This window comes from Mustela nigripes, chromosome 9 (assembly GCF_022355385.1).
Source record: "Mustela nigripes isolate SB6536 chromosome 9, MUSNIG.SB6536, whole genome shotgun sequence".
Taxonomy (NCBI): domain Eukaryota; kingdom Metazoa; phylum Chordata; class Mammalia; order Carnivora; family Mustelidae; genus Mustela; species Mustela nigripes.
The window spans coordinates 21,617,967-21,643,000 of NC_081565.1; the positions used below are offsets into that span (position 1 = coordinate 21,617,967).

The 25,034-nt window shown below is 40.2% G+C and overlaps 2 protein-coding genes across 2 annotated transcripts in view; both read left to right on the forward strand.

Moving 5' to 3' along the window:
* The window catches only part of LPAR1 (lysophosphatidic acid receptor 1), a 348,212-nt gene that overhangs the window by 491 nt on the left and 322,687 nt on the right, over positions 1-25,034 (forward strand). The window lies entirely within an intron of this gene.
* On the forward strand, positions 851-1,807 carry LOC132025048 (olfactory receptor 2K2). Its single transcript, XM_059412227.1, has one exon. It carries the CDS (start codon positions 857-859, stop codon positions 1,805-1,807), a length of 951 nt encoding a protein of 316 aa, XP_059268210.1. The 5' UTR covers positions 851-856.

The window sequence follows — 25,034 nt, forward strand, 5'->3', positions numbered from 1 at the left end:
AGGGAGTTTCATTTCTGCATCTTTGAGATCTTCGTGGGTTTTAATGTAGAAGGAGGCTATTGCCTGCGAGTCCTATTCAGCACGACTTACGTACTCACGAAGGTACGGGTCTCAACCCTGAATGGGACCGTGCCATGGACGTGTCGGTGTTTGAGTAAGGAGGCTTATTTCGTGTGACTTGTAAACTGGCTTTTCAATATCATCAGAAAGGGTCCCTACAATGCTTTAAACAATGTCATCATTTCTGAGATAAGTGTGTGGACCTCCAAGCTACTCACTGGGAAGGAAAGAGTATATTTAGACCAAGAGTTTCGTAGCCTCAGAACAAATTCATTGATTTGTTTCAGTGTCCCTCCTCTTCTTCCACTGACGATCATCACTATTTATTTATTTATTTATTACAAACCTGCTTTCTTTACTTCCCTTATCTGGCTTAATTTTCTAATCTGTGTTCAGTTTATTCAGTGTACATTCCTGGTTTTTTTGTTGCACAGTACTTTCACGTCTTTGCTGGAACACTACCGCATGCTAAGCATAGGAGAGCAGGCTGAGATCCAGGTATAAAATGTGTTTATTCTTGTTTTCAAGTTGATGCTTTTCTAAATTTTGCTGTGGAAGAATCAACTTTTTATGTAGATCAAACCTGTTCTCTCTCTCTCTCACACACACACACACACCGCTTTTAGGTCAATAGGTAAGTGCTGTGATTTCTTGTGGTAAAATTGTATTTATGATAGTGAAAATAAGTTTGAAAGTGTTTTCCTAATGAAACGAACTTGACACTTGATACGTCTCTTTGTGTCTCAGATGAAGTGGAGAGAGTACTATTAGAATAATACAGGTGCAAAAAAAGGAAATGCAAGGAGAAAACCTCACCGTTTGGAGCTTTTTTTTCCTGGAGGGTTTTTCTAGATACCCAACGTTAGAGATTGCCCTCTTCGTCTTCAGCCTTGTGATGTTCCTGATAACCCTCTTGGGCAACAGCACTCTGATCTTGATCACTGTCCTAGATGCACGCCTCCAAAGCCCCATGTACTTGTTCCTTGGAAATCTCTCTTTCATGGATATTTGTTACACATCTGCTTCCATTCCCACTTTGCTGGTGAACGTGCTATCATCCCAGAAAACCATTATGTTTCCTGGGTGTGCCGTACAGATGTATCTGTCCCTTGCCATGGGCTCCACGGAGTGCGTGCTCCTGGCCGTGATGGCGTACGACCGCTACCTGGCCATTTGCAACCCCCTGAGGTACCCTATCCTCATGAACAGGCGGGTCTGTGTGCAGATGGCTGCTGCCTCCTGGGTGACGGGTTGTCTGACCGCCCTGCTGGAAACCAGTTTCGCCCTGCGGGTACCCCTCTGCGGGAATCTCATTGATCACTTCACGTGTGAGATCCTGGCCGTGCTGAAGTTAGCTTGTGCGGAGTCACTGCTCGTGGACATGGTCATGCTGGTGGTCAGTGTGCTCCTCCTGCCCATCCCGATGCTCTTAATTTGCATCTCTTATGTCTTCATCCTTTCCACCATCCTGAGAATCAGCACAGCCGAGGGAAGGAGCAAAGCTTTTTCGACCTGTGGTGCGCACTTGACCGTGGTGATCTTGTATTATGGGGCTGCCCTCTCCATGTACCTAAAGCCTTCTTCCTCGAGCTCACAGGAAGTAGATAAGGTCATCTCACTGCTCTATGGAGTGCTGACCCCTATGCTGAACCCCATCATTTACAGCTTAAGAAACAAAGAAGTCAAAGCTGCCATGAGAAAAGTGCTGGGTCAGATACCATTGTTTCGAACACATGAAAGTCTCTGACTCAGGTGCGCTCCTGGCAGAATTCTCCAGAAATTCTGTTCACCCTTAGAATGCTCATGTCACCCCTAGCCCTATAATTTTACAGTTGGGACATATGTGCACACCGAAGACATTGGATAATAGTAGGTTCCAGTTGGCCTTTGGTAATATTTTCTGTCTGCTATATTTCATGGCTGGAGAAGCTTTGGTCTGTAACATCCTCCCACATTTGCCCCCCGAGCAGGTGTGGATGAATTCGGTCAGTGAATGTTGGTGCCAGAAGAAATTGGTGTATGTTCTCTCTGTAGATCTTTCTAGAATGAGGTGGGCATGTAACAATACAAAGAAACAAATAATAGAGATTGGCCTTGGTTATGCAAATGAGAAAATGGGAGAAAAATCAAAAGATTCGCTCAATATCACCCAGTTGCAGAGCTCAACCTGCAACCTTTTCCTCCTCTCGTCTCCACGGACCATATTCTGCTGCTTCTGTGGCTGCTCCCTCGTCACCCTTCCTCCTTCAGAACCCCAGGTGGAAGCTCCTGACTTTCTGACTAAAGCCCCCCAGTGCCTGTGTGACTGGCTCCCCTGCCGACCGCCTTCTCTAAGCTCATAGATCCTTGTGCAAATTGGATCCATTTCTTAGCCCGTATCCCGCCCCTGCATGAAGGCTTTCGGTGTGTCAGCTTTTTCTCCTTATTGGATGATTGACTTCACGAGGGCAGGGGGGACTGTAATAGTGGCCCCTTTGTGTTTACAGCAGTCGTTCAGTAAAATCCTACATTCACCAGCTTTGAACTAATCTCCTTGACAAGAAAGTACCACCTCTGGAGAGGTTGAAGAAACACCACAGGGCGATGAGGTTTCTCGCTTTAAAAATATGCAGCGATTACAGACACCATGTTTCTATTAGTTGCTTTAAAACTTTTTTTTTTTTTTTGGTATTAAAATACTGCTTGTTAAAAATGCAGACTCTAGGCCTCTGCTCCCAGATATTCTGATTCAGTGGCTCTGGGGTGAGGTCCTGATAGTCTGCATTGAAACATAGATCCCTGAGAAATTCTGGGACAGATTTTGCGATGACCCTACTTTGGGAGACATTGTTTCTGGGAAGAACCTGCCATTCCATGTAAAAGTAGAATTTGTTCTCATTTTTCCCCATTGCCTTTTAATTGTGTGTTTCCTTCCATTGTTTGTGCCTCTGTGTGTGCCTTCTCACTGGCCTACTTCCACGTCCTGAATAGGGAAGTGGGGAGGGTTTTGAGTGGAGGGAGGTTAACCCACTTGACAAATTTCAACATACGAAAGACCGAAAAAGTTTAGTATTGGATGTTGAGTTCTGGATGATTTCACTCGTAGACTATTCCCTTAGATCTAAGGCTCTCATTGCATGTTCGGGGATATGTGACCCACATAAAATGACAGCTGACATTATCACCCAGCAAAATTCTGCTGATGCTGGGGCACCTGGGTGGTTCAGTGGGTTAAACATCTGATTCTTGATTTTGGCTCAGGTCATGATCTCAGGTTTGTAGGATTGAGCCCTCCGTCGCGTTCTGCGCTGGGTGTGGAGTCTGCTTAAGATTCTCTCTCTCCCTCTCTCCCTGCCCCTGCACCCCTTTCTAAAAAAAAAAGTTTCTGGTGATGCAGCAAGGTGAAAGATTTGATGCCAGATATTCCTGCTAAGAGATGTTTGATAGTGGAGGATGAAAGCAAGCCCTGAGTACATGGCTTTGGGGGTAATAGAGGTGAGTTGACCACAAGGTTTCATCCCAGATGTAATTATTTTTCCTGCTCAGATGCCTCAGCCTTCACAACCAGATACCACATTGGTTTCCTGGTAATTTCAGAGTCATCATGAAGGGGCATTCTGTTGGTGGCTTTTATTACAGTAGAGCTGGTTTTTGTGTTAGAGTAGAACTAAATATCTGCCTTCCGGAGTTCACTGCAATATCTGTGGTACCAGGTATAAACAGGAATAACAGCAGTTACAGACGTATCTGAAATCTTTACTCCAAAGAGTGAATTATGAGAACTTAAAGACACAGCCACTGGGCAAACTCTGTAATTAGTAATCAACTTTGATGCAAGAAACTGAGCAAATTGGCATGGAAACAAAAGTTTCAGAATGGGATGTGGATCAAAATGGGGCACTGAAACAGATTAGAAATGATCCAGATGTCAGAAAAGGACTCATGCTGGGACCGGGGCAGATCTCGGTGTAGCAGTTGTTAACTAAGAAGTTAGGAGTTGCAGTCATTATAGCCACATGGTATATAAAGTTGCAATGAAAAACAAGTGAACATAAATCTCAGTGTGTTTCATATATTATCGGCAACACTGAAGTTAATTATTGGTACATGGTGCGTTCTTTCATTTGGGTTCGATTCCATCTCAAGCAGTGCTGATTGCAGTCATAACTTTTAGAGCCTCAGGTAAGGGATCCCTTTCAGGTATTGCTACAAAGAGGAATATATTTGACAGAGAAGGTAAAATGACATCTGACAGCCAATTCCAAAACAATTACATAACTAGATCTGTGCTGTAGAAAAATCTGATCGTGTTACTTATCCTCTTAAATCCCTCAGTGGCTTTTATTACTCAAAAACTTGAAGTCCTTAAGATGACATTCAGGGATTTTCTTAATCCGATTACCTGCCATTTAGATCCTTTGCTCTTGGAACACACAACTCCTTCTAGTTTCATGGAAGCATTGTGCTCTGTCTTACTTCTTTTATTAGGAACATGTATCATAATTTGTAACTTGGTTATAGTTTGTGGATTTGCTTGTTTCATACAAACTGCACTAGTGTGGGGTTCATGGAGGCAAGGACTGTGTCAGTTTCCTTAAACATTGTATACAAGGTCTGGAACAGAGAAGACATTCAGTATAGACTTGTGAAGGACCACGTGCTCAGTGACCATCTGTTGAATAAAAATACGCATGCAGTAAACTTCTGATGACAACTCAATGAGGTCCTTGATCATTCCTGAAGATGTCAAAGGTGACCTCCACGTGTCAAAGAAGGCTGATGGTGGGGTTGTGTTTTAGACATGTTGACTTTGTGATGACTTTGAGATAGAGAAGCAGAAATATCAGGGTCAGTTGGATATGCAGGTTTTAGTTAATGAGAACGATCAGCCTGGGGATGGAAACTTGTGACATATTTGCACAGATGTAATGGAGTGATGAACATGGTTAGCATGAGGTTGGGGAGAAAGTATAGAGTGAGAAAATTGCTGAAGATGAAACTAGAGGAACATTAGTATTTAAAGCCCATCAAATAGGAAAAGCCAAAAAAGGGGCATTGAAAAGGAGCACACTTTATGTAGGAAGAGGGCAAAAACCAGCACACAGATTCCAGTTTTGATTGAGGTGAAGTAAGCACGTGCCATCCCGTTTCTCCCACTGAATGCAGTTAAAAACTCTAAGCAGCCCGAGCGGCCTGGGCTGATGAATGGTTAAAGAAGATGCAGTATATATGTAACAGAATATTACTCAGCCATAAAAAAGAATGAAATCTTGCCATTTGCCATGACCTGGATGGAGCTAGAGAGTATTATGCTAAGTGAAATAAGTCAGAGAAAGACAATTATATGATTTCACTCAGGTGAGATTTAAGAAACAAAACATACAAGCAAAGGAAAAAGAGGGAGTGAGAGAGAGAGGGAGACAAATCAAGAAACAGATTCTTAACTATGGAGAACAAACTGATCGTCACCAGTGGGGAGGCGGGCGGGCAGGGCGATGAGTGAAACAAGTGATGGGGATTGAGGAAGGCACTTGCCACGATGAGCACTGGTCCTTGTATGTATCCTTGTGTGTACAGAATTGTTGAATCACTATATTGTACTCCTACTAACTAATCTTACACTGTATGTTAACTATACTGATATTAAAAGAAAGTGAATGAATGAATGAATGAATGAATAAAAAAATACTCTAGACAGAATGTGTGGAGCATCTGTGTGAGGGCTCTGAGAAGTAAGAGAGCAAGCAGACCTGGAAGGAAACTACTTTGCAAGCTGCCAACAAACTCGGGGTGAATTTCTGTCTCTCCCCGTCCCAGTATCTCAGACTTCGACTGAAGGGAAGGCTGAAACCCAAACCCACAAAATGGGTTCGGGCAGAAAGTGAGGATGCTCTCCAGAAGACATTCCCTTTGCTTTTTTGGTCTGGAAAGAGACATGGGGCTCGTGTGCAGCAGAAAGAGTGAGGTGCACCCCCCAGGCAGTGCTGCGGCGACAGCGGCAGGGTCCGCCAGCAGTGGTGGCGGGGCAGGCAGCTGAAATCCCTGGGAAAGAACCCTTCTTCCTGGCCGGAGGGACTGTGGTCCCAGGAGCGCGGGAGGAGTCCTCATGGCTTCCCTTCTCCCTCGATCTTCTCACTGTTGGTACTTGCAGCTTCCAGAACTGTAAAAAGTGAATTCCTGTTGTTTAGGTCACACAGTCTGTAGTATTGTGTCATGGCAGCTGAGGGGACTCATACATGGCCCCTTCCTCCGTCTCCAAAGCCAACAGACGACAAAAGCCACCAGTCTTTCTCACGTCGTACTACTATGACTCTGCTTCGGTCCTCACATCTTTCTCCCTCTTCTGTCTCCTTCCACTTTTAAGGACCCTTGTGATTACATTGGGCCAAGGCAGATAACCTCTCTCTTATAAGATCAGCTGATCAGCAACCTTAATTCCATCTGCAGCCTTGATCTTCTTTGCCATGTACATAAATAATACATTTTCTTTATCCTCGTATCCATAGGTGGACATATTGGAAACCTGGGTTACTTCCACCTCTTGAAAATCATGAATAATGCTGCAGGGAACACGAGTGTGCAGATATGCCTCTGAGATCTTGCTTTCAGTTCTTTTGGGTATATAACCACAAGTGACATTGATGGATCAGATGATAATTCTATTTTTAATTTTTTTGAGGAACTTCCATACTATTTTCTATAATGGCTGCACTATTTTACACTCCCACCGGCAGTGTACACATTTCCAGTTTGCCCACATCTTTGTCAATACTTGTAATTTTGTGTGTTTTTTTTTTTCCTTAACCATTCTAATTGGTAGGAGGTAACATCTCCTTATGATTTTGACTTGCATTTCTCTAATGATTAATGATGCTGAGCATCTTTTCATATACCTTTTGGACATTTGTATGTCTATAGAACTGTTTACTCAAGTGTTTTGCCTATTTTATTTTATTGTCTTTATTATATCCTTAATTAAATGATAAGGTCTCTAACATGGTTGCTTGGCTCTCTTAAAACTCCTTTTTTCATTAGGCTTTATTTTGATTTTTTTAAAAGATTTTATCCATTGGGGCGCCTGGGTGGCTCAGTGGGTTGAGGCCTCTGCCTTCGGCTCGGGTCGTGATCCCAGGGTCCTGGGATTGAGCCCCGCATTGGGCTCTCTGCTCAGCAGGGAGTCTGCTTCTCTCTCTCTCTGCATGCCTCTCTGCCTACTTTTGATCTCTATCTGATAAATAAATAAAATCATAAAAAAAGATTTTATCCATTTATTTGACAGAGAGAGAGAAATCACATGTAGGCAGAGAGGCAGGCAGAGAGAAAGGGGGAAGCAGGCTCCCCGCTGAGCAGAGAGCCTGATGCAGGGCTTGATCCCGGGACCCTGAGATCATAACCTGAGCCGGAGGCAGAGGCTTAACCCCCTGAGACACCCAGGCACCCCTAGACTTTATTTTTTAGAGTAGTATTAGGTTCACAGCAGAATTGAGGCATAAGTACAGAGATTTTCCATACACTCCTTACCCCCATAGCCTCCATCAGTACCCCACTGTGGAGGGGTACATCTGTTATTCAATTGATGAACCTACCTTGACACATCACAACCACCCACAAACCATAGTTTGCCTTATGGGTTACTCATGGTGTGGTATATTCTGAGGGTTTGGACAAATATGTAGTGACCTGTAGCCATCATTATGGTATCATATAGAGTATGAGACTTAATGGCATTTTCAACTGAGTAAATTTCTTAAGCTTGAGAGTAATATTATCTTTGGATCCTTTTATGAGTACTTCAAACCACCTCCACCCCTCAATATTTCACTGTCGCTCATAAGTAGAGATTATTTCACTTTGAAGGCACTTCAAATTTCCCTTAGGAGAAACTTCCTGAGAAGAAAAGTTCTCTTACTAATAAGTCTCAGTTGAATTATCCCAAGTTTGCTCCTAACTTGCTCTGTCCCCCTGGGGCTGAGTCCCGGAGTGTCTTATTTAACTGTGTACACTATTGGGACACAAGTGCCCTTTGGGTTCTAAACGGTCATGAATCTCGGTAGAACACCGTTCCCCCCAGGGCAGGGAGAACTAATCTGTGACTTGTACCTGTGTAGTGGGAATAGAGCCATAATGAAGAAGTGAGGTTCTGCAGAGAAAGAAAAGCATTATGATTGTCTTGGTTAAGTAAGTGTTTTGTTTTGTTTTTGGTTGAGTAGGTTTTGTCAACAAAAGCATGCTCTTGCACTATTGAAGAGTTAAGTCAAGTAGCTGCTTCTCCCAGCTGAGAACTCCATAGGAAGATCTCAGTGAGGTGGTGGAGAATATGGAGTAAGAGAAATGGAGTGGTATGCATGCATCTTACTGGCCTTTGAGCAAAGAAGTATCTTCCTAGTGTAACTCTTTTCTTATCTCCTGTTTCTTTACCTCAAATGGGCCTCCAGATTAGGCAATACAACTTTCCCTACTTTTTCAAAAATTAAAACTTCCCTATATTTTTTTCCTCTTTTTTTAAAATAGTAAATAAGTCCTAGGGATTTAGTGGACAGTATAGTAGACATATACCCCAATATTACATTATAACTTGCTAAGAGACTAGAACTCAATTATTCCAACCATAGTATGTAATATGGTGGAGGTACTAATTATTACTACTGTGGTAATCACTACCGTATAAAAATCTGTCACTTTAACACGTTGTACATCTTAAATTTATACAACATTTTAAGTCAGTCATATTTCAATAGGAAGAAAGAAAAGCAATTTTTAGAAAATAAACCAAGATATATATATATATATATATATATATATATATATATATATATATATCTTCTTTTTCCAGAAGAACAAAATTATAGTCAACTTCTGCTGGCTTCTATAAAATGGGCCCACTGCTTGCTTGTAATATGTTTACTATCCAATAATTAATATTTAACCAATAATCAATTTTATTATATTACTTATTAATTATGTTGATTATTTTATAATCAATATAGTAATTATTTTAGAATTAATTTACTAATAATTAATGATTTTTTCTAATATTTAACTCTAAGTCCCATCACTGGAAACAATTTTATAGAATAACCCTGAAGGCAGAGCCATGATGTCACCAGTTAAAAAGGTATTAAATTGCATTGTATAATGTGAAGAATAGCTAAATCATTGGCGAGGAAGACAAATTGTCATTTACCTGACTTCTGTGTTAGAACTGAATTCAATTTACCATTTCTAATATTGAGAGAACTTATTAGAGCACAAAACATTGATGGCAGAGACCAAAATCTTTTTTTCCACCAGAGTTAGCACGTCAAACATGAATACCCTCTGTAAAATTCCCAACCTTTTTAGTCTTAGAAAAACAAAAAGCCACCAACTAGAGTATGAAATTCCTAAGTTCCATTGTAACCATTAGTCTCAGCCTCCCCCATCAACATTTATCCCAACTGTATCCAATCCTCATTCGTTTCTCCATTCACCCCTGTCTTTCAAATCCTCCCAGAGTTCAAAAAAGATAGTCTTCTCCCTAATTAACAGCTCACAAAACTCTCCCAAATTGCCCACTTTCTTTCCTCCTACAGTTTGATTCTATTTGTTTGGGTATACTTACATATTATATTGTAAAAGATTTTAAATCAACTTTTTCATTGGTATTTTGTCAACTGACTTAGAAGAAATTCAAGGCCACATGCTTCTGTATGACCAGAGCACTGAAAAACAAGACAAACTATATTTCACATTTTGGTGCAGTAGGGCCGCTGTGCTCCTCCACAGTAAAATAAGTGGCCAGTGGTGAAACGTAGAGTGAGGTGAGTCAAGGATCCAAAATAATCCCATTCCAGACAGCCCAGCGGGATGTGGATATGGATATGTGCATTCCAGATGTCTGTATTTTATGACAGGCAGTGTGTTACTGACAAAGGAGAACTAAAACAATTATCAAAGACCAGCAGCTACTAACTGCAGACCTGGGATACAGCTCCTGGGCGGTGTGATTCCCATCCCTTCCTCCTCACCCATCTCCCGCTAGAGCTGCAGGTCTTCCGTTTTTATCAGAGCAGGCTATGCTCCAAAGCCCATGCCTTTTCCACATTCTTTGCAGTTTCCTTATACTCGAAATCCTCCTTCTTCCAGAAGTCCCTTCTGCCTTCTGGAAGAATGCACTCTGGTCATGTTCTGCGAGGTTGAGAAATATATTACAAAGCATAGTTCCATTTCTACAGGAGGGTGCTAGCATTTCTCCTTCTTCCTGCTTTTCCCTGTGAGCTGTGGCCGGAGACTTTCAGAATTCCTGGTGTGGGGCGTCAACTTGGACCAAGCTGGGAAGGTGTAGTCATGTCAGCATGGGACTGTGCATTCTTGCATGAATGGAGGCGCGCCATAGTTTTACTGGAGGCATCCCATCATCTTTGCTGACTGGGTATCACCAGAGATGCAGGAAACCGATATTCTGGGAATCAGAAGTCAGACATCCACTTCATGAGGCTAAAATCAAGATGTCAGCAGGGCCGGTTCTTTCTAGAGCCTAGGGACAATTAAGTAGCTCACCCTTTCCAGCTCCTAGGGGCCACCTACCTCCTGCACTGCGGCGCCCTGGTTCGGCTTCAGAGCCCACAGTGCAGTATCAGCACACCGCCCCCTCTCCGTCCCTCTGTTTCCCTCCTGCTTCTCCTCATGACCCATCAGAAAGGAAGACAGTTTCCTTGACATTGTGTGAATAGTAGCATTGTGCCCAGAGCAGATTAAGGCTGGTTGCATTCTACTCCATATGGGTCAGGGCTACTCCTGCAATATTGGTTAGTGTTAGAGGAAACGCACCACCTAGTCCAATTATTCCCAGCAGTCCTGGGAGGCTCCCTCCACCCTTGCATTGCCTACCAGCTGTGTTTCAAGGAGAAGGATTTTAGTAGCTCATCAAAAATTCTTTTTAATTTCCTTTCTAGCATTTACTGTCTTTCAGCCACAGACAAAAGTTAGCACGATGGCATTTGCATCTGGGGAGCAGCATTCCAATTTAAGAGAGACATTGATAAACGGGCTATGTCATATTTTATGCACATCTTTCCCAAGTACATTTTCCTTGAAAAATTATCTTGTCTTCTATTGTATTTTTAAACTGCATTGTCTATGAATAAATATATTCTTGCAAAAACCATTAAAGCAAAATGCTTTCGGGGAGCCTGGGTAGCTCTGTGGATTAAGCCTCTGCCCTTGGCTCAGGTCATGATCTCAGGGTCCTGGGATGGAGCCCCACATCGGGCTCTCTGCTCAGCAGGGAGCCTGCTTCCCTTCCTCTCTCTCTGCCTGCCTCTCTGCCTACTTGTGAGCTCTCTCTATGTTAAATAAATAAATAAAATCTTAAAAAAAAAGAAAAGCAAATGCTTTAGCAGACTTTTCTTTTCAGGATATCCACACCCCGTCCCACTCCCACCCCCAGAGTTAATTTCTCTAATCGGACCTTTCTTGTGCAATACTCTAGTAGTTCTTAAGCTGTACCGTGCTTAAGAATTACCTGAAAAGTGAGTGATGAGCAAGTGGCTTGATTCCTCAGCCCTACTCTAGAAATTCTGGGCCAGTAGGTTTGGATGGGAAATGAGAATATGTTTTTCTAATTAGATCTTAAATGATGCTGATGTTGCTGGTCAACAGACCACATTTTGCTCTTGGCATATCATGTGGACATGGTATAGAAATACATTGTATAACTTTGTGTATAGTGTTATGTAAATGTTATACCATTTGTAATTTGCTTTTAAAAATTAATAATGTGTCTTGGAAATAGCATCGTTGCAATTCATATGGGTCTACCATATTCTTTCAAGTTCCTACAGAATATCTTATATTTCCTTCTGATTGATTGGGGGCTTACTATAATTTATTAGGATTTCCTTCCTCCTTTTCTCCCAACCTCCCTCTTTCCCTTCCTTCCTTCTCCTTCTTTTCCCTCCCTCCCTTCTTTCCTTCCCAAAGATTATTTATTTATTTTTTTGACAGTGAGAAAGAGAGGAAGTAGGAGTATCTGGAGAGGGAGAAGCAGGCTCCCCTCTGAGCAGGAAGCCTGAAGCAAGGCTCCATCTTAGGACCCTGGGATCAGGGCCTGAGCTGAAGGCAGACGTTTAACTGACTGAGCCATGCAGGTGCCCCTATAATTTCTTTTCTTGCACAAAAATTTGTGTTGATACTTGTTTGGATAAGGTTTAGTTTTTAATGTTCTCTTTATTAACTCAAACCCAAACACCAGCCAGAGGGTATATATCTTCTCTTGGTATAGTCACATACATTAATTATTAATTTCATCTTTTTTTAAAAGATTTTATTTATTTATTTGACAGATCACAAGTAGGCAGAGAGGCAGGCAGAGAGTGAGAGAGGAGGAAGCAGGCTCCCCGCTAAGCAGAGAGCCCGATGCGGGGCTCGATCCCAGGACCCTGAGATCAGAAGGCAGAGGCTTTAACCCACTGAGCCACCCAGGCGCCCCTTAATTTCATCTTTTTAAGAAATCTTTCCTCAGAGACTTCTCCAGAGACCTCTGACTTCGTGCAGTGTTTAGTGGCCACTGTCTGGAGTTGGTATAGGACTCTGATCTTGGGGTCTGTTTTTATCATTAGCTTGGGGATTGTTTTTGCCTCTGACTCCAGTTGTGTTTCCCAGTTCCTGATTTGAAGTCTACCTTCTTCCTTCTCCAAAACTGCCTGATTTTGTTGATCATCCTTCAGTAGCTTCCCAGAAAAGGGTGCATGAGTAGTAATTTTTTTGAAACTTTGAATGAACATATCTTTGTTCTGTTGATGATTTGGCTGGTTATAGAACTGTAAATATTTTGAAATTTCTTAATGATGTGCATAGATTTTTTTTCACCCATATTTTGAAGCTTTCAATCTGAAAGTTTTCAATCTGCAAACTTATGTTCTGGGACATTTAAAAAATATTTATACTTTGATGATTTCCTTCTCTTCATTTTCTCTGTTTCTCTGGATCTTAGAGTATTATGTTGAAATTTCTGGATGGGTACTCTAATTTTCTAATCTCTTGTCTTTCTTTGTGTTTTTGCTTTACTCCCTGGGAGATTTTCTTAATCTCCTTTTCCAACTTTTCTGTCTAGTTTTTCCTGTTTTTTTTTTTTTGACCATGTTTTTTTTTAATTTCTAAGAGCTAGTTTTATTCTTTGAATGATTTTATATACCACAACTTCTTTATCCATTTATCTGTTGATGGACACTGTTGTTTTCAACATCTTGGCTATTGTAAGTAAATAATACTGCTGTGAACAGGGGTGTCCAGTTATCTCTTTGATATGGGGTTTTAGTTTCCTTTGGATATATTCACAGAAGTGGAATTGCTGGGTCATATGGTAGTTCTATTTTTATATTTTTGAGGAACCTCTGTATTGTTTTCCATAGTAGCTGCACCAATTTACATTCCCACCAACATTACACAGGGTTCCATCTCCTATACATTCTCTCCAGTATTTATGCCTTGTCTTTCTGATAATGGCCACCTTAGTAGATATGGGGTGATATGTCATTCTGGTTTTGAATTACATGTCCCTTATCATTAGTGATGTTGAGTACCTTTTCATGTACCTGTTCATTATCTGTATGTCTTCTTTGGAAGAATGTCTATTCAGATTCTCTGCCCATTTTTAAATTAGCTTGTTTATTTGTCTTTGCTATTGAGTTTATGAGTTTTTTATATATTTTGGAAGTTAACCTTTTATCAGATATATAATTTGCAGATGTTTGGTTACCTTTTCATTATGTTGATGGTTTCCTTTTCTATGCAGAAGGTTTTTATATTAGACTTTGATTTATATATTTCAAAGTTGTTTAGTTAAATCTATAAAAAATCAAGCTGTTCAAGCATTGCTAAATTACATTGATATGTGTTGATACATGGATATGTGCTTGTGCAGTTATTAATATGTAGTTATCCCTCTGGTCGCTCTAAAATTTTCATCTTGTTTTCAATTTAATATTAATATTGTTATAGTTGGTTTTCTTCTAAGCATTTTATTTTTCTTTTTTTAAAGATTTTATTTATTTATTTGACAGAGATCACAAGTAGGCAGAGAGAGAGAGGAAGGGAAGCAGGCTCCCTGCTGAGCAGAGAACCAGATGTGGGGCTCAATCCCAGGACCCGGGATCATGACCTGAGCCGAAGGCAGAGGCTTTAACCCACTGAGCCACCTAGGCACTCCCCTCTAAGCATTTTTTTGATATACCTTTTCTCATCCCTTTATTTCAACTTACCTTCTTTTAAACCTACCTTTTAAATAGTATAGAGTTTAATTTTAACTTCTTCAATCTGTGAGTCTGTCTTCTAAAATGAAGTTTACTTATTCATATTTATTGTTATTTTATAGTTAAGCTGTTTGTTCCCCTTATTTATTTGCTCGTTCTTGCTATTCCTTTTTTTTTTTTTTTACTTCTCTTCCCATTTCCATTCTATTGTTTATTGAACTGATTATTTCTTTATTTTTTCCTGCTGAGATATTAGAATAATGCCATACACATATGTAAGCTTATATTTTCTAATGATGTCTATCAATTAATATCTATGTAAGTTAGCTAATGCTACCATGATGTTTTATAATTAGACATCCCTTAATCCCAAACAATAGCATTCTTTTTCACCATTTATGCATCTATGCAGTGGCTGAGGTTCAGCTGACATAGGTTGTATTTGGCAACGTAACTCTGCTACTCATTGTAGCTCTGTAGGCTGGTTGGGATAGCTTTGCTTCAGACTGTAGAGGTTGGGTGGCTGTGCTCCACGTGTCTCTCATCCTCTCCTTGGAACCACAGGCTCGGGTAGGTTCTAGTAACTAAAGTGTAGGCACAAGAGGGTGAGCTTAACTGTGGAAGCCTATTTTAGGTCTCTGGTGGACTCATAGTTGCTAACAAGTCAGATGTCCTAGCAGAGAGTGAAAGATAAAGAAATATACTCCAAGGCAATATGAGGGCATTGCAAAATTACATGAGAAAGAGTGTGGATGTATGATCTATTACTGAGGAGAGAGAGAACAGTTAGAATAATGATCCAGTCTACCAGGATGTTCTCCCCTTTCACGGGATGAACTTTTAAAAAATTTATACGGTTCCCTCCTTTTCCCCCGCTCTGTCATCTCCTTTGTAGATATTTGAGATTTTTGTTGTTATTTGATGGTCATTATTTTTAACTAAAAAAATATATACTTATTGAGACAAGAACATCCAGGGGGCTGGATGGTTCTGAATTCTGGTGGTGGGCGATATGATGTCCTGATCAGAGTCCCCATCAGGGATGAGGGACTCTCAGCCAGCAGACGGTTCTCAGCTCTCAGACACCATCAGGGTTTGCCTTGACTGAAGACAGCTGCCTTGCCAAGGCATAGCCTCTTCCCAGGTGGTCCCATCCAAAGACTATTAGTATAAGGGTATCAAAGTTCAGTCCTTTGGGATGGATGGTTCTCAAGGGTAATCCAACTTTTGGAACTCCTCCGAGAATCAGCTAAGTCTTCTGTTGATATTGTAGCACCGCTCAGCTTAATCTGGCTCCCTTACCCTCCCTTCTCTTCCCCAGGTGTAGATTCTCAGAGCACTCCCATCTCTGAGGGTTAGTGTGGGCAGTCCAAAAAATACCCAACCAGACCAAAACAAAAAACACAGATCTGGGAGCAGAATCACCTATTACCTGACTGGCAAAGAGGACTATTCCTGGTGGTCGGTGAGCCCCTGACAAATACAGGCAGTGTATTTGTGAAAACATCCATTGTTGGGTAACTGACAGTGTATCAGTGGAAGGTAATGCATTAGCTGGTACGAAGTGTGAAGCAGATGATAAAAATGAGAGAAAAAGCGACTATAAGGATAATACAATTGAGTATTTGTTGCTAAACTCAACTGACACTTGGAAAAAGATAATGAAAAGTTAAGAAAGAATAATTAGAAACTATAAGCTAAATGTGAAAGCCAGAGGGCTTACTTGGTACCATATATAAATGTTCTCATAGCCTATAGCTGGCAGGCAGAGAAAACAAAGGACCAGGATCACAGATTACTTGTGAGTAGCTGAGTTTTAAAGCAAGGCAGGTCTGCAATACCAAGGTTGGGAAAGAAGGGAACTCTGACGTCTTGGATGGGGACAGTGATATAGATGCCTCCTAAAAATCTCAAATCGTTGGACTTTTCTGAGTCTTTGGGCCTGCAGAAGTGACCCACTTTGCTTATTAAGGCTAGAATTCCTTCCATGCTTGAAGATGATCAAGGATGACTCTCCCATACCTCCATCAGGACATAGCCCCATCTCTCCAATTTAAAGCCAGTAACTAGGGTTGAGGGTTGAGTTATAATATAACCCACAGGGGAGGTACTGGCTCTGAGAGACAGGAAAGCAACATGACCTCAGAGGACCTGTAGTAGTTAGCGAGAATGTTCTGGCAAAAGCTGGGAGAAATATGGGATTGGGTTCCCAGGGTCCCTGATCAAGGGGAGAGGAACAGGATTTAAGGTAGAGGAAAGGAGAATTTATCAATTTGAGAGCATTCTCTCAAGAACAGGAGAAAATATATATATATATATATATATATATATATATATGTATATATGTGCGTGTGTGTATCTATAGATGGATACACACACATACATATGTGTGTATATGTATAAAATGCATAGATGTTTCAAATGTAAATATTTTTTGCTCTTTCAGGTATCATCACTTTGCCTCATTTGAATAAATGTAGACCTCCATTATTTTCAGTGGCTGCACAGTATTCCATTATGAGGATATGTCATAATTTTAATATTGTTTGTTGTGTGTCTGATTGAACAGTGTTTTTCCTTTTTTGAATGATTACATTTTGTCCATGGGTCAAGCAGCAAATTTTGTCCTACTGTTCTGTTACTCAGTCTCGCTCTATTGTTTGGATGCAGTTCGGATGACCTGTGCTGTTCTTCATCAACTTTGCCCTCTCTCTTTAGAATTGTCACACATCTCTTTAGTGGAACAAAAAGAAAGGCTTCTTAGTGATGTGGCTTTTAGTAAAGACAGTTATGAAAATGCAGCAGCCTTTAAGAAGTCTTATTTCTGCAAAACATGCAAACTCTTCCAATGAGAATTTTGTGTTGGTCTGAAAACTACAGGTTATTTCACTACTGTGCCTTGTAGTTTTTTTTTTTTTTTTAATATTTTACTTATTTATTTGCCAGAGAGAGAGAGCGCGAGAGAGAGTGAGCACAGGCAGGCAGAGTGGCAGCAGAGGCAGAGGGAGAATCAGGCTCCCTGCCAAGCAAGGAGCCCGATGTGGGACTTGATCCCAGGACGCTGGCATCATGACCTGAGCCGAAGGCAGCCGCTTAACCAACTGAGCCACCCAGGTGTCCCTAGGTTTTTTTTTTTTTTTTTTTAGATTTTATTTACTCACCTGACAGAGATCGCAAATAGGCAGGAGGCAGGCAGAGAGAGAGAGAGAGGAAGCAGCCTCCCCAGCAGAGAGTCTGATGTGGGGCTCGATCCCAAGACCCTGGGATTATGATCTGAGCCAAAGGCAGAGGCTTTAACCTACTGAGCCGCCCAGTGTTCCTTGTAGTTTTACAATAGAGAGAACACATACAAAAGTAAGAATTAATTCTATTAAGACAGATGGGCCTGCTCACCTGTCTCCCCCCTCATTTTGGAAAATAGAATGTCAGATAGAATAGTCAAATGTGACTGGCTTCATCAAAATATAATTCCAAATCATTACATGAAGATGCCAAAATGGGAAAAGAAGTGTGCACAATTTCTTCACTAGTCAGCTTAAGGAGAATTATATACAATGAACATATCCTTATACAGTGGGGTTCTGATACTAATTTACAGCTGTTCTGTAATTATAAGTGCTTTCTTTATTCTATCAGGCTTAGATTTCTCTTCTCAAACAATTTAGGTTCTGTTGATGCTTTTGTATATGGAGGTCATGAGGAAGCTCCATTTACATAACATTTTTGAGGACATTGAGATAAAGTACCAGGCTAGGAAGATTTCTTAAAAATAGTGAAGGGAATGTTGAGGACAATAGAATTCAGAGGGGGATAAGGACTTCACATACATTTTTGGTGACACAAGGAAAGAATGAAGATATGAGAGTGAAATGTTGGATGGATCTGGGGACATCACTTGGGTCCAACAAGGGGAGATTCTATAGGCATGGCATTCTTGGATTGTTAGCCAAGTGCCTCTTGCTTGTCCAAGTACCTTTTTGTTGGGTTTCATGGCATTATTTCTTTTCATGATCCCCAGAGGACCCTCAGATATCAGCAACTTCTGGAAAAAGCTATGATCATTTAAATAGAAAAAACAGATTTCCAACTTCAGGGGGGAAAAAAAAAAGTACTGGTAATTGCATAGAAGTGTGAAGAGCTCTGGTGGCCAGAGGTTGCAGATGCTAGCCGGTGGGCAAGAAGAACATCGATTAATAGGAGTTCTCTTATGAGGAAATTAACAAAGCCGCATCTTGCCTCAGAGCAAAATGCTGTATTCTCGTTATCCAAGTTCTTGATAACCCTTCTAGCTGGTATGCTCTGGGCGCAACAAGAGTCTGTTTCCATCTCCTCCTCCTCTTCCTTCCTTTTCTTTCTTTCTTTTTCAAAGCATGTATTTATATTTTGCATTATCTCTTTCCACGTGCTCTAGTGCCATGTCCCTCCCCCTGGATCTAGACCTTTCTTAATGCCCTATTTTTAGTTGCAAGTTATTTCCTTACGTTAAAGTAAATACGTTCATCCCAAAGACTAATTCCTAGATTATCTTAAAGTATCAGTTCATGAATGCCTCCTAATTTAGTTTTTTTCCAACCTGATTTATTTTGGATTGGGGGCTAATTTTTATTGGTGCGCTAGGAGGTGCACCTGCTAATTTTTATGGGTGCACTAGGAGGCACTGTTGAGTTTTAAATATCCCAGTAGTGTTCGCCTGGTTTGGATTAACGCTGAACTTGCAACTCCTTTCATTTTTGTCAGTATTTCACCTTCTGTGTTAGCAGTAGGATATGAAAAAGATGTGTAGGTTTGGTTCCAGTGCAGAAAAAAATAATGATGATTTAAAACAGTGCTTGTTGAAAGTTAGGGAAAGAAAACTGCATATTTGTGAAGGAGTACTGATTTTATTTTTTCTTTTGGCGTTTTTGGGTTGTAAATTCACATTAGTGATACAGCCAATATACAAACCACAGTTGTAGCAACCAGAGAAGGAAACAGGATATGGCCCCTTTTGTAAGATGCTCATAGTATTCCCAAGGAGGCAGGAGAAATCTCCATTCATCTGCAATTTATTCGGAATGTTCTTTTCTTTTGCTTGTCATTTTGGAATGGATTTAACTGGATTTAACTGATGCTAAAAAGTTACAGGAACAATAGCCTCATAGCTAGAAATCATCTGTTTCTTCACAAAACAAGTTTGCCCAGATCAGCCATGTGACCTGCCCCAGCAGTGCCCAGCCCTCTGACCTGAGTCCTGTTGGAACAGCGTCTCTTTGGGACTGAAAGGAATTCATGTTCTAAGTCCTTCCTGCTATTTCTCTGAAGTTTGTTGCCTGCTCTAACATCGAGTCCTTTTTCCTTTTAGGCTAGATACTGCAAAGTAAACCTAAAAGCCCAAATCCTTTAGACAGAGACTTCAATGAGCAGATTTGGGATAAAACAAGCCACAAATACTTGGCCAGTTTCACGATATACCATTACACAGTTAAAAGAAATTAATGAAGGATGATTTGAGTTTTCTCACTGGTAAAGCTAAGCTAGTTGTGGGAGCATTTAAACTGTTTTTAGGAGCACCTGGGTGGCTCAGTGGGTTAAGCCTCTGCCTTCGGCTCGGGTCATGATCCCAGGGTCCTGGGATCAAGTCCCACATTGGGCTGGGGAGCCTGCTTCCTCCTCTCTCTCTCTGCCTGCCTCTCTGCCTACTTGTGATCTCTGTCTGTCAAATAAATAAAATCTTTCCAAAAAACCTGTTTTTAGTATTATTCCAACTGAACCTCAGAAGATTCCTAAATTTACGTTTTATTCTTTTGTGTGTGTTAATAGAATCAGATCTAAGTCTTTTTTTTCCTATCTGCATTTAACATGTTTTTTTTCATCAGTTTACCAATATTTTAGGAATGATGTGGCCTCGTTAATCTCCACTAAAAAGCATTGATTATGTTGTTACTAAGTATAGCTAGTTATTTGTGATTCTTGTTCACCTGATGTCCACACTCCACTGAGGCACCAAATGTATCTGGATTTGCTTCCCACCCCAGCGCATTGCTAGTCCTCTGGCTCTCTTGGGCCACTTATTTGATTCTCTGAGTCTCAGACTGATGAGGATAAAAATACTTTTCCTCATAATGGCATTGTAGGGATTCAGTGATGCACTCATGTAAAGTGGTCGGGGTGGCTAAGTACTCAGTGGAATCTAGCAGGCTCCCTTTTGTATCCCCTTAAGATCAGTGGTGATGTATTGTTGTATGTTCCCACATCACCCTGGAGAAATCCCACAGAGGTGGAGAAAATACTACAAAGGGGTATGTACTATGTACTCTTGCACGATGGTGTCAATGGAAAAATACATCTACTGTCCAAAACCTGGAATGAATTTGAGCTATTTATAATACAAGCTGCACTCCAGAGTATTTTAATCAGTCTTGTGAATGACTTTGAATCAAAGAAATAAATCAAATAACCAATGGAAGTAGGCCTCTATTTCCTTAGAGCCTCATATGCATGCTTAGAATATGGTGCTTTTGGAAATTTCTGTTAAAAAAATTTTTTTTAGGGGCGCCTGGGTGGCTCAGTGGGTTAAAGCCTCTGCCTTCGGCTCAGGTCATGATCCCGGGGTCCTGGGATCGAGCCCCGCATCGGGCTCTCTGCTTGGCTGGGAGCCTGCTTTCCCCTCTCTCTCTGCCTGCCTCTCTGCCTGCTTGTGATCTCTGTCTATCAAATAAATAAATAAAATCTTAAAAAAAATTTTTTTTAAAAGACAATAAGGCTCAAAGCCCAAGAAGTACAAATTAATATAACAAGATATAAAGCATTGTACTACTTATTGCCCTTCCTGAAGTTAGCCTCTGCTACACTCCTGAGTATCTTTCTATTGAGAGTAGATAGATAAATTGATAGACAGCTAGGTGAATGGATGTGGATATGGACATATCTATAGATGTAGATACAATCTTTTCACTCATTGGGATTTATCTTTAGGATAAATTACTAGAAAAGGAATTGCTGCATCTAAGGCCATTGGATTTTTTTTTTTCTTTTTTAAGAGGGAGAGAGTAGAGGGGCCAGGAGCAGAGGGAGAGAGGAAGAGGGAGACAGGATCTTACGTAGGCTCCACACGCACTGTGGAGCCTGACATGGGATTTGATCTCATAACCCTGAGATCATGACCTCAGCTGAAATCAAGAGTTGGATGCTTAACTGACTAAGCCACCTGGGTGCTCCTCCATTGTGTATTCTTTCCTGCTTTGTGTAAGATTAAGTGAACATATTGTTGTGAGTTCATTTCTGGGTTCTCTGTTCCGTTCCATTGATCTATGTGTTCGTTTTTGTGCCAGTACCATACTGTCTTGATGATTATGGCTTTGTAACACAGCTTGAAGTCTGGGATTGTGATGCCTCCCACTTTCTTTTTTTTTTCAACATTGCCTTGGCTATTTGGGGTTTTTTCTGGTTCTATACAAATTTTAGGATTGTTTGTTCTAGCTGTTTGGAAAATGCTATTTTGATATGGATTGTATGGAATATGTAGATTACTTTGGATGGTATATACAATTTAATGATATTTGTTCTTCTATTCTGAGAACATGGAATGTTTTTCCATTTCTTTGTGTTTTCTTCAGATTCTTTCATAAATGTTCTATGGTTTTCAGCATACAGATCTTTTACCACTTTGGTTGAATTTATTCCTAGGTATGTTATGATTTTTGGTACAATTGTAAATGGAATGGGTTCCTTGATTTCTCTTTCTGCTGCTTTATTATTTGTGTATAGAAGTGCAACAGAGTTTTTCTTTTTTTAAATGCAACAGGTTTCTCTATGTTGATTTTATATTTTGCGACTTTGCTGAATTCATGTATCACTTCTAGCAATTTTTTTGGTGGAGTCTTTCGGGTTTTCTACTTAGAGGATCATGTTGTGTGCAAAGAATGAAAGTCTGACTTCTTTCTTGCTCATTCGGATGCCTTTTGTTGCTTTTTGTTGTCTGGTTGCTGAGGCTAGGACTTCCGGTACTAGGTTGAACAACAGTGGTAAGAGTGGACATCCCTTTCTGACCTCAGGGGAAAACTCAGTTTTTCCCCCACTGAGGATGATAGTAACTGTAGGTCTTTAGTATATGTCTTTGTGATGTTGAGGTATGTTCCTTCTATCCCTACTTTCTTGAGGATTTTTTTTTTTGAGGATTTTTTTTTTTTTATCAAGAAAAGATGCTGTCTTTGTCAAATACTTTTTCTGCATCTATTGAGGGCATCATATGATTCTTATCCTTTCTTTTATTTCTTTTTTTTTGAAAAGTATTTATTTGAGAGAGAAAGAGAGAGAGAGAGAGAGAATGAATGTGGGGGGGGGGGAGTAGAAGGAGAGGGAGCAAGAAAATCTTAAGCATTCTCCCAGTTGAGCATGGAGCCTGATGTGGGGCTCAATCTCATGATTCTGGGGTCATGACTTGAGCTGAAATCAAGAGTTGGATGCTTAGCCAATTGAGTACCTAGGTACTCTGTCCTTTCTTTTATTAATGTGGTGTGTTACACTGATCAATTTCTGGATCTTGAACTGCCCCTGCAGCCCAGAATAAATCCCACTTAATCATGGTGAATAATCCTTTTAATGTATTGCTAGTACTTGTTGAAAAATTTTGTATCTGTGTTCATCTGGGATATTGGTCTGTAATTCTCCTTTTTAGTGGGGTCTTTGGGTTTGGAATCAAGGTAATGCTGGTCTCATAGAATTAGTTTAGAAGTTCTCTTTCCAGTTCTATTTTTTGGTACAGCTTTAGAAGAATTGGTATTAATTCATCTTTAAGTGTTTGGTAGAATTCCCCTGCAGCCATATGGCTCTGGACTCTTGTTTGTTGGGAGATTTTTGATTACTGATTCAATTTCTTTGCTGGTTATAGGTATGTTCAAATGTTCTATTTCTTCCCGTTTCAGTTTTGTTAGTTTATATGTTTCTAGGAATTTATTCATTTCTTCCTGATGGCCCAGTTTGTTGGCGTATAGTTGCTTATAATATTCTCTTATAATTGTTTGTATTTCTGTTTGTATTTCTGTGGTGTTGGTTTTGATCACTCCTCTTTCATTTATGATTTTATTTATTTGGGTCTTTTCTCTTTTCTTTTTGACAAGGCTGGCTAGGTGGTCATCAGTTTTGTTAATTCAAAGAACCAGCTCCTAGTTTCGTTGATCTGTTCTACTGTTTTGTTTCTTTGTTTCTCTATCTTTTATTTCTGCTTTAATCTTAATTATTTCCCTTCTACTGCTGGTTCTTTGCTGTTCTTTTCTCACCTTCTTTAGGTGTAAAGTTAGGTTGTGTATTTGAGACTTAACTTGCTTCTTGACGAAGGCCTGTATTGCTATATACTGCCCTCTTATGATCACCTTTGCTGCATCCCAGAGGTTTTGGACTGTAGTGTTTTCATTTTCATCTGCTTGAATGTCCTTTTTTAAAAAATTTCTTTTTAAATTTCCTGGTTAATGCATTCATTCTTTAGTAGGATGTTCTTAAACCTCCACATATTTGTGGTCTTTACAAATTTTTTACTGTGGTTGATGTCAAGTTTTTTAGTGTTGTGGTCTGAAAATATGCGTGGTATAATCTCAGTCTTTTTGTACCAGTTGAGGCCTGATTTGTGACCCAGTATGTGATCTATTCTACAGAATGTTCCATGTGTACTCGAAAAGAATGTGGATTCTGCTGCTGCCTTATGATGAAATGCCCAGAATATATCTGTTAAGTCCATCTGGTCCAGTGTGTCATTCAAGCCCCTGTTTCATTGTTGATCTTCTGCTTAGATCTGTCCATTGCTGTGAGTGGGGTGTTACTGTGCCCTATAATTATTGTATTATTATTAGTGAGTTTCTTTAGATTTGTTATTAACTGATTTATATATTTGGCTGCTCTCAAGTTGAGGGCATAAATATGTATAATTATTAGATCTTCTTGTTGCATAGACCCCTTTATTATGATATAGTGCCCTTCTTCATCTCTTACTATAATCTTTGGTTTAAAATATACTTTGTGTGATGTAAGGATGGCTACTCCAGCTTTCTTTTGATGACTATTAGCATGATAGATGATTCTCCATCCCCTCACTGTCAATCTGGAAGTGTCTTTAGGTCTAAAATGAGTCTCTTATAAGCAGCATATCGATGGGTCTTGGTTTTTTTTTTAAATCCTTTCTTATACCCTCTATTTTTTGATTGACATATTTAGTATATTTATATTCAAAGTAATTATTGATAGCTATGAATTTAGTGTCCTTGTATTACCTGTAAAGTCACTGTTCTTGTAGATTGTCTCTGTCTCTGTTCCTTTCTAGTCTTTGTTGCTTTTGGCCTCTCTTTCCTGCTCAAAGGGTCCCCTTTAATATTTCTTACAGAGCTGGTCTAATGTTCACAAACTCCTTTGGTTTTTGCTTGTCTTGGAAACTCTTTATCTCTCCTTCAGCCTTGATTGATATAGTATTCTTGGCTGCATTTTCTCCCCATTTAACATGTACAGTATGTATGCCATTCTCTTCTGGCCTGCCAAGTTTTTATGGACGGGTCTGCTGCTAAACTTATGTGTCTACCCTTGTAGGTTAGGGACCTTTTATCCCTGAGCTGCTTTCAGAATTCTCTCTTTATCTTTGTAGTTTCCAAGTTTCACTATGATATGTCTTGGTGCTGACCTGTTTTGTTGATTTTGAGGGGAGTTCTCTGTGGCTCTTGGACTTGAATGCTTGTTTCCTTCTCAAGATTAGGGAAGTTCTCAGCTCTAATTTATTCAAATAAATTTATTCAAATAAATTTT

What these genes read in the sequence shown, in the direction of transcription:
- LOC132025048 (XM_059412227.1), top strand. Translation starts at nt 857, where the DNA reads ATGCAAGGAGAAAACCTCACCGTTTGGAGCTTTTTTTTCCTGGAGGGT.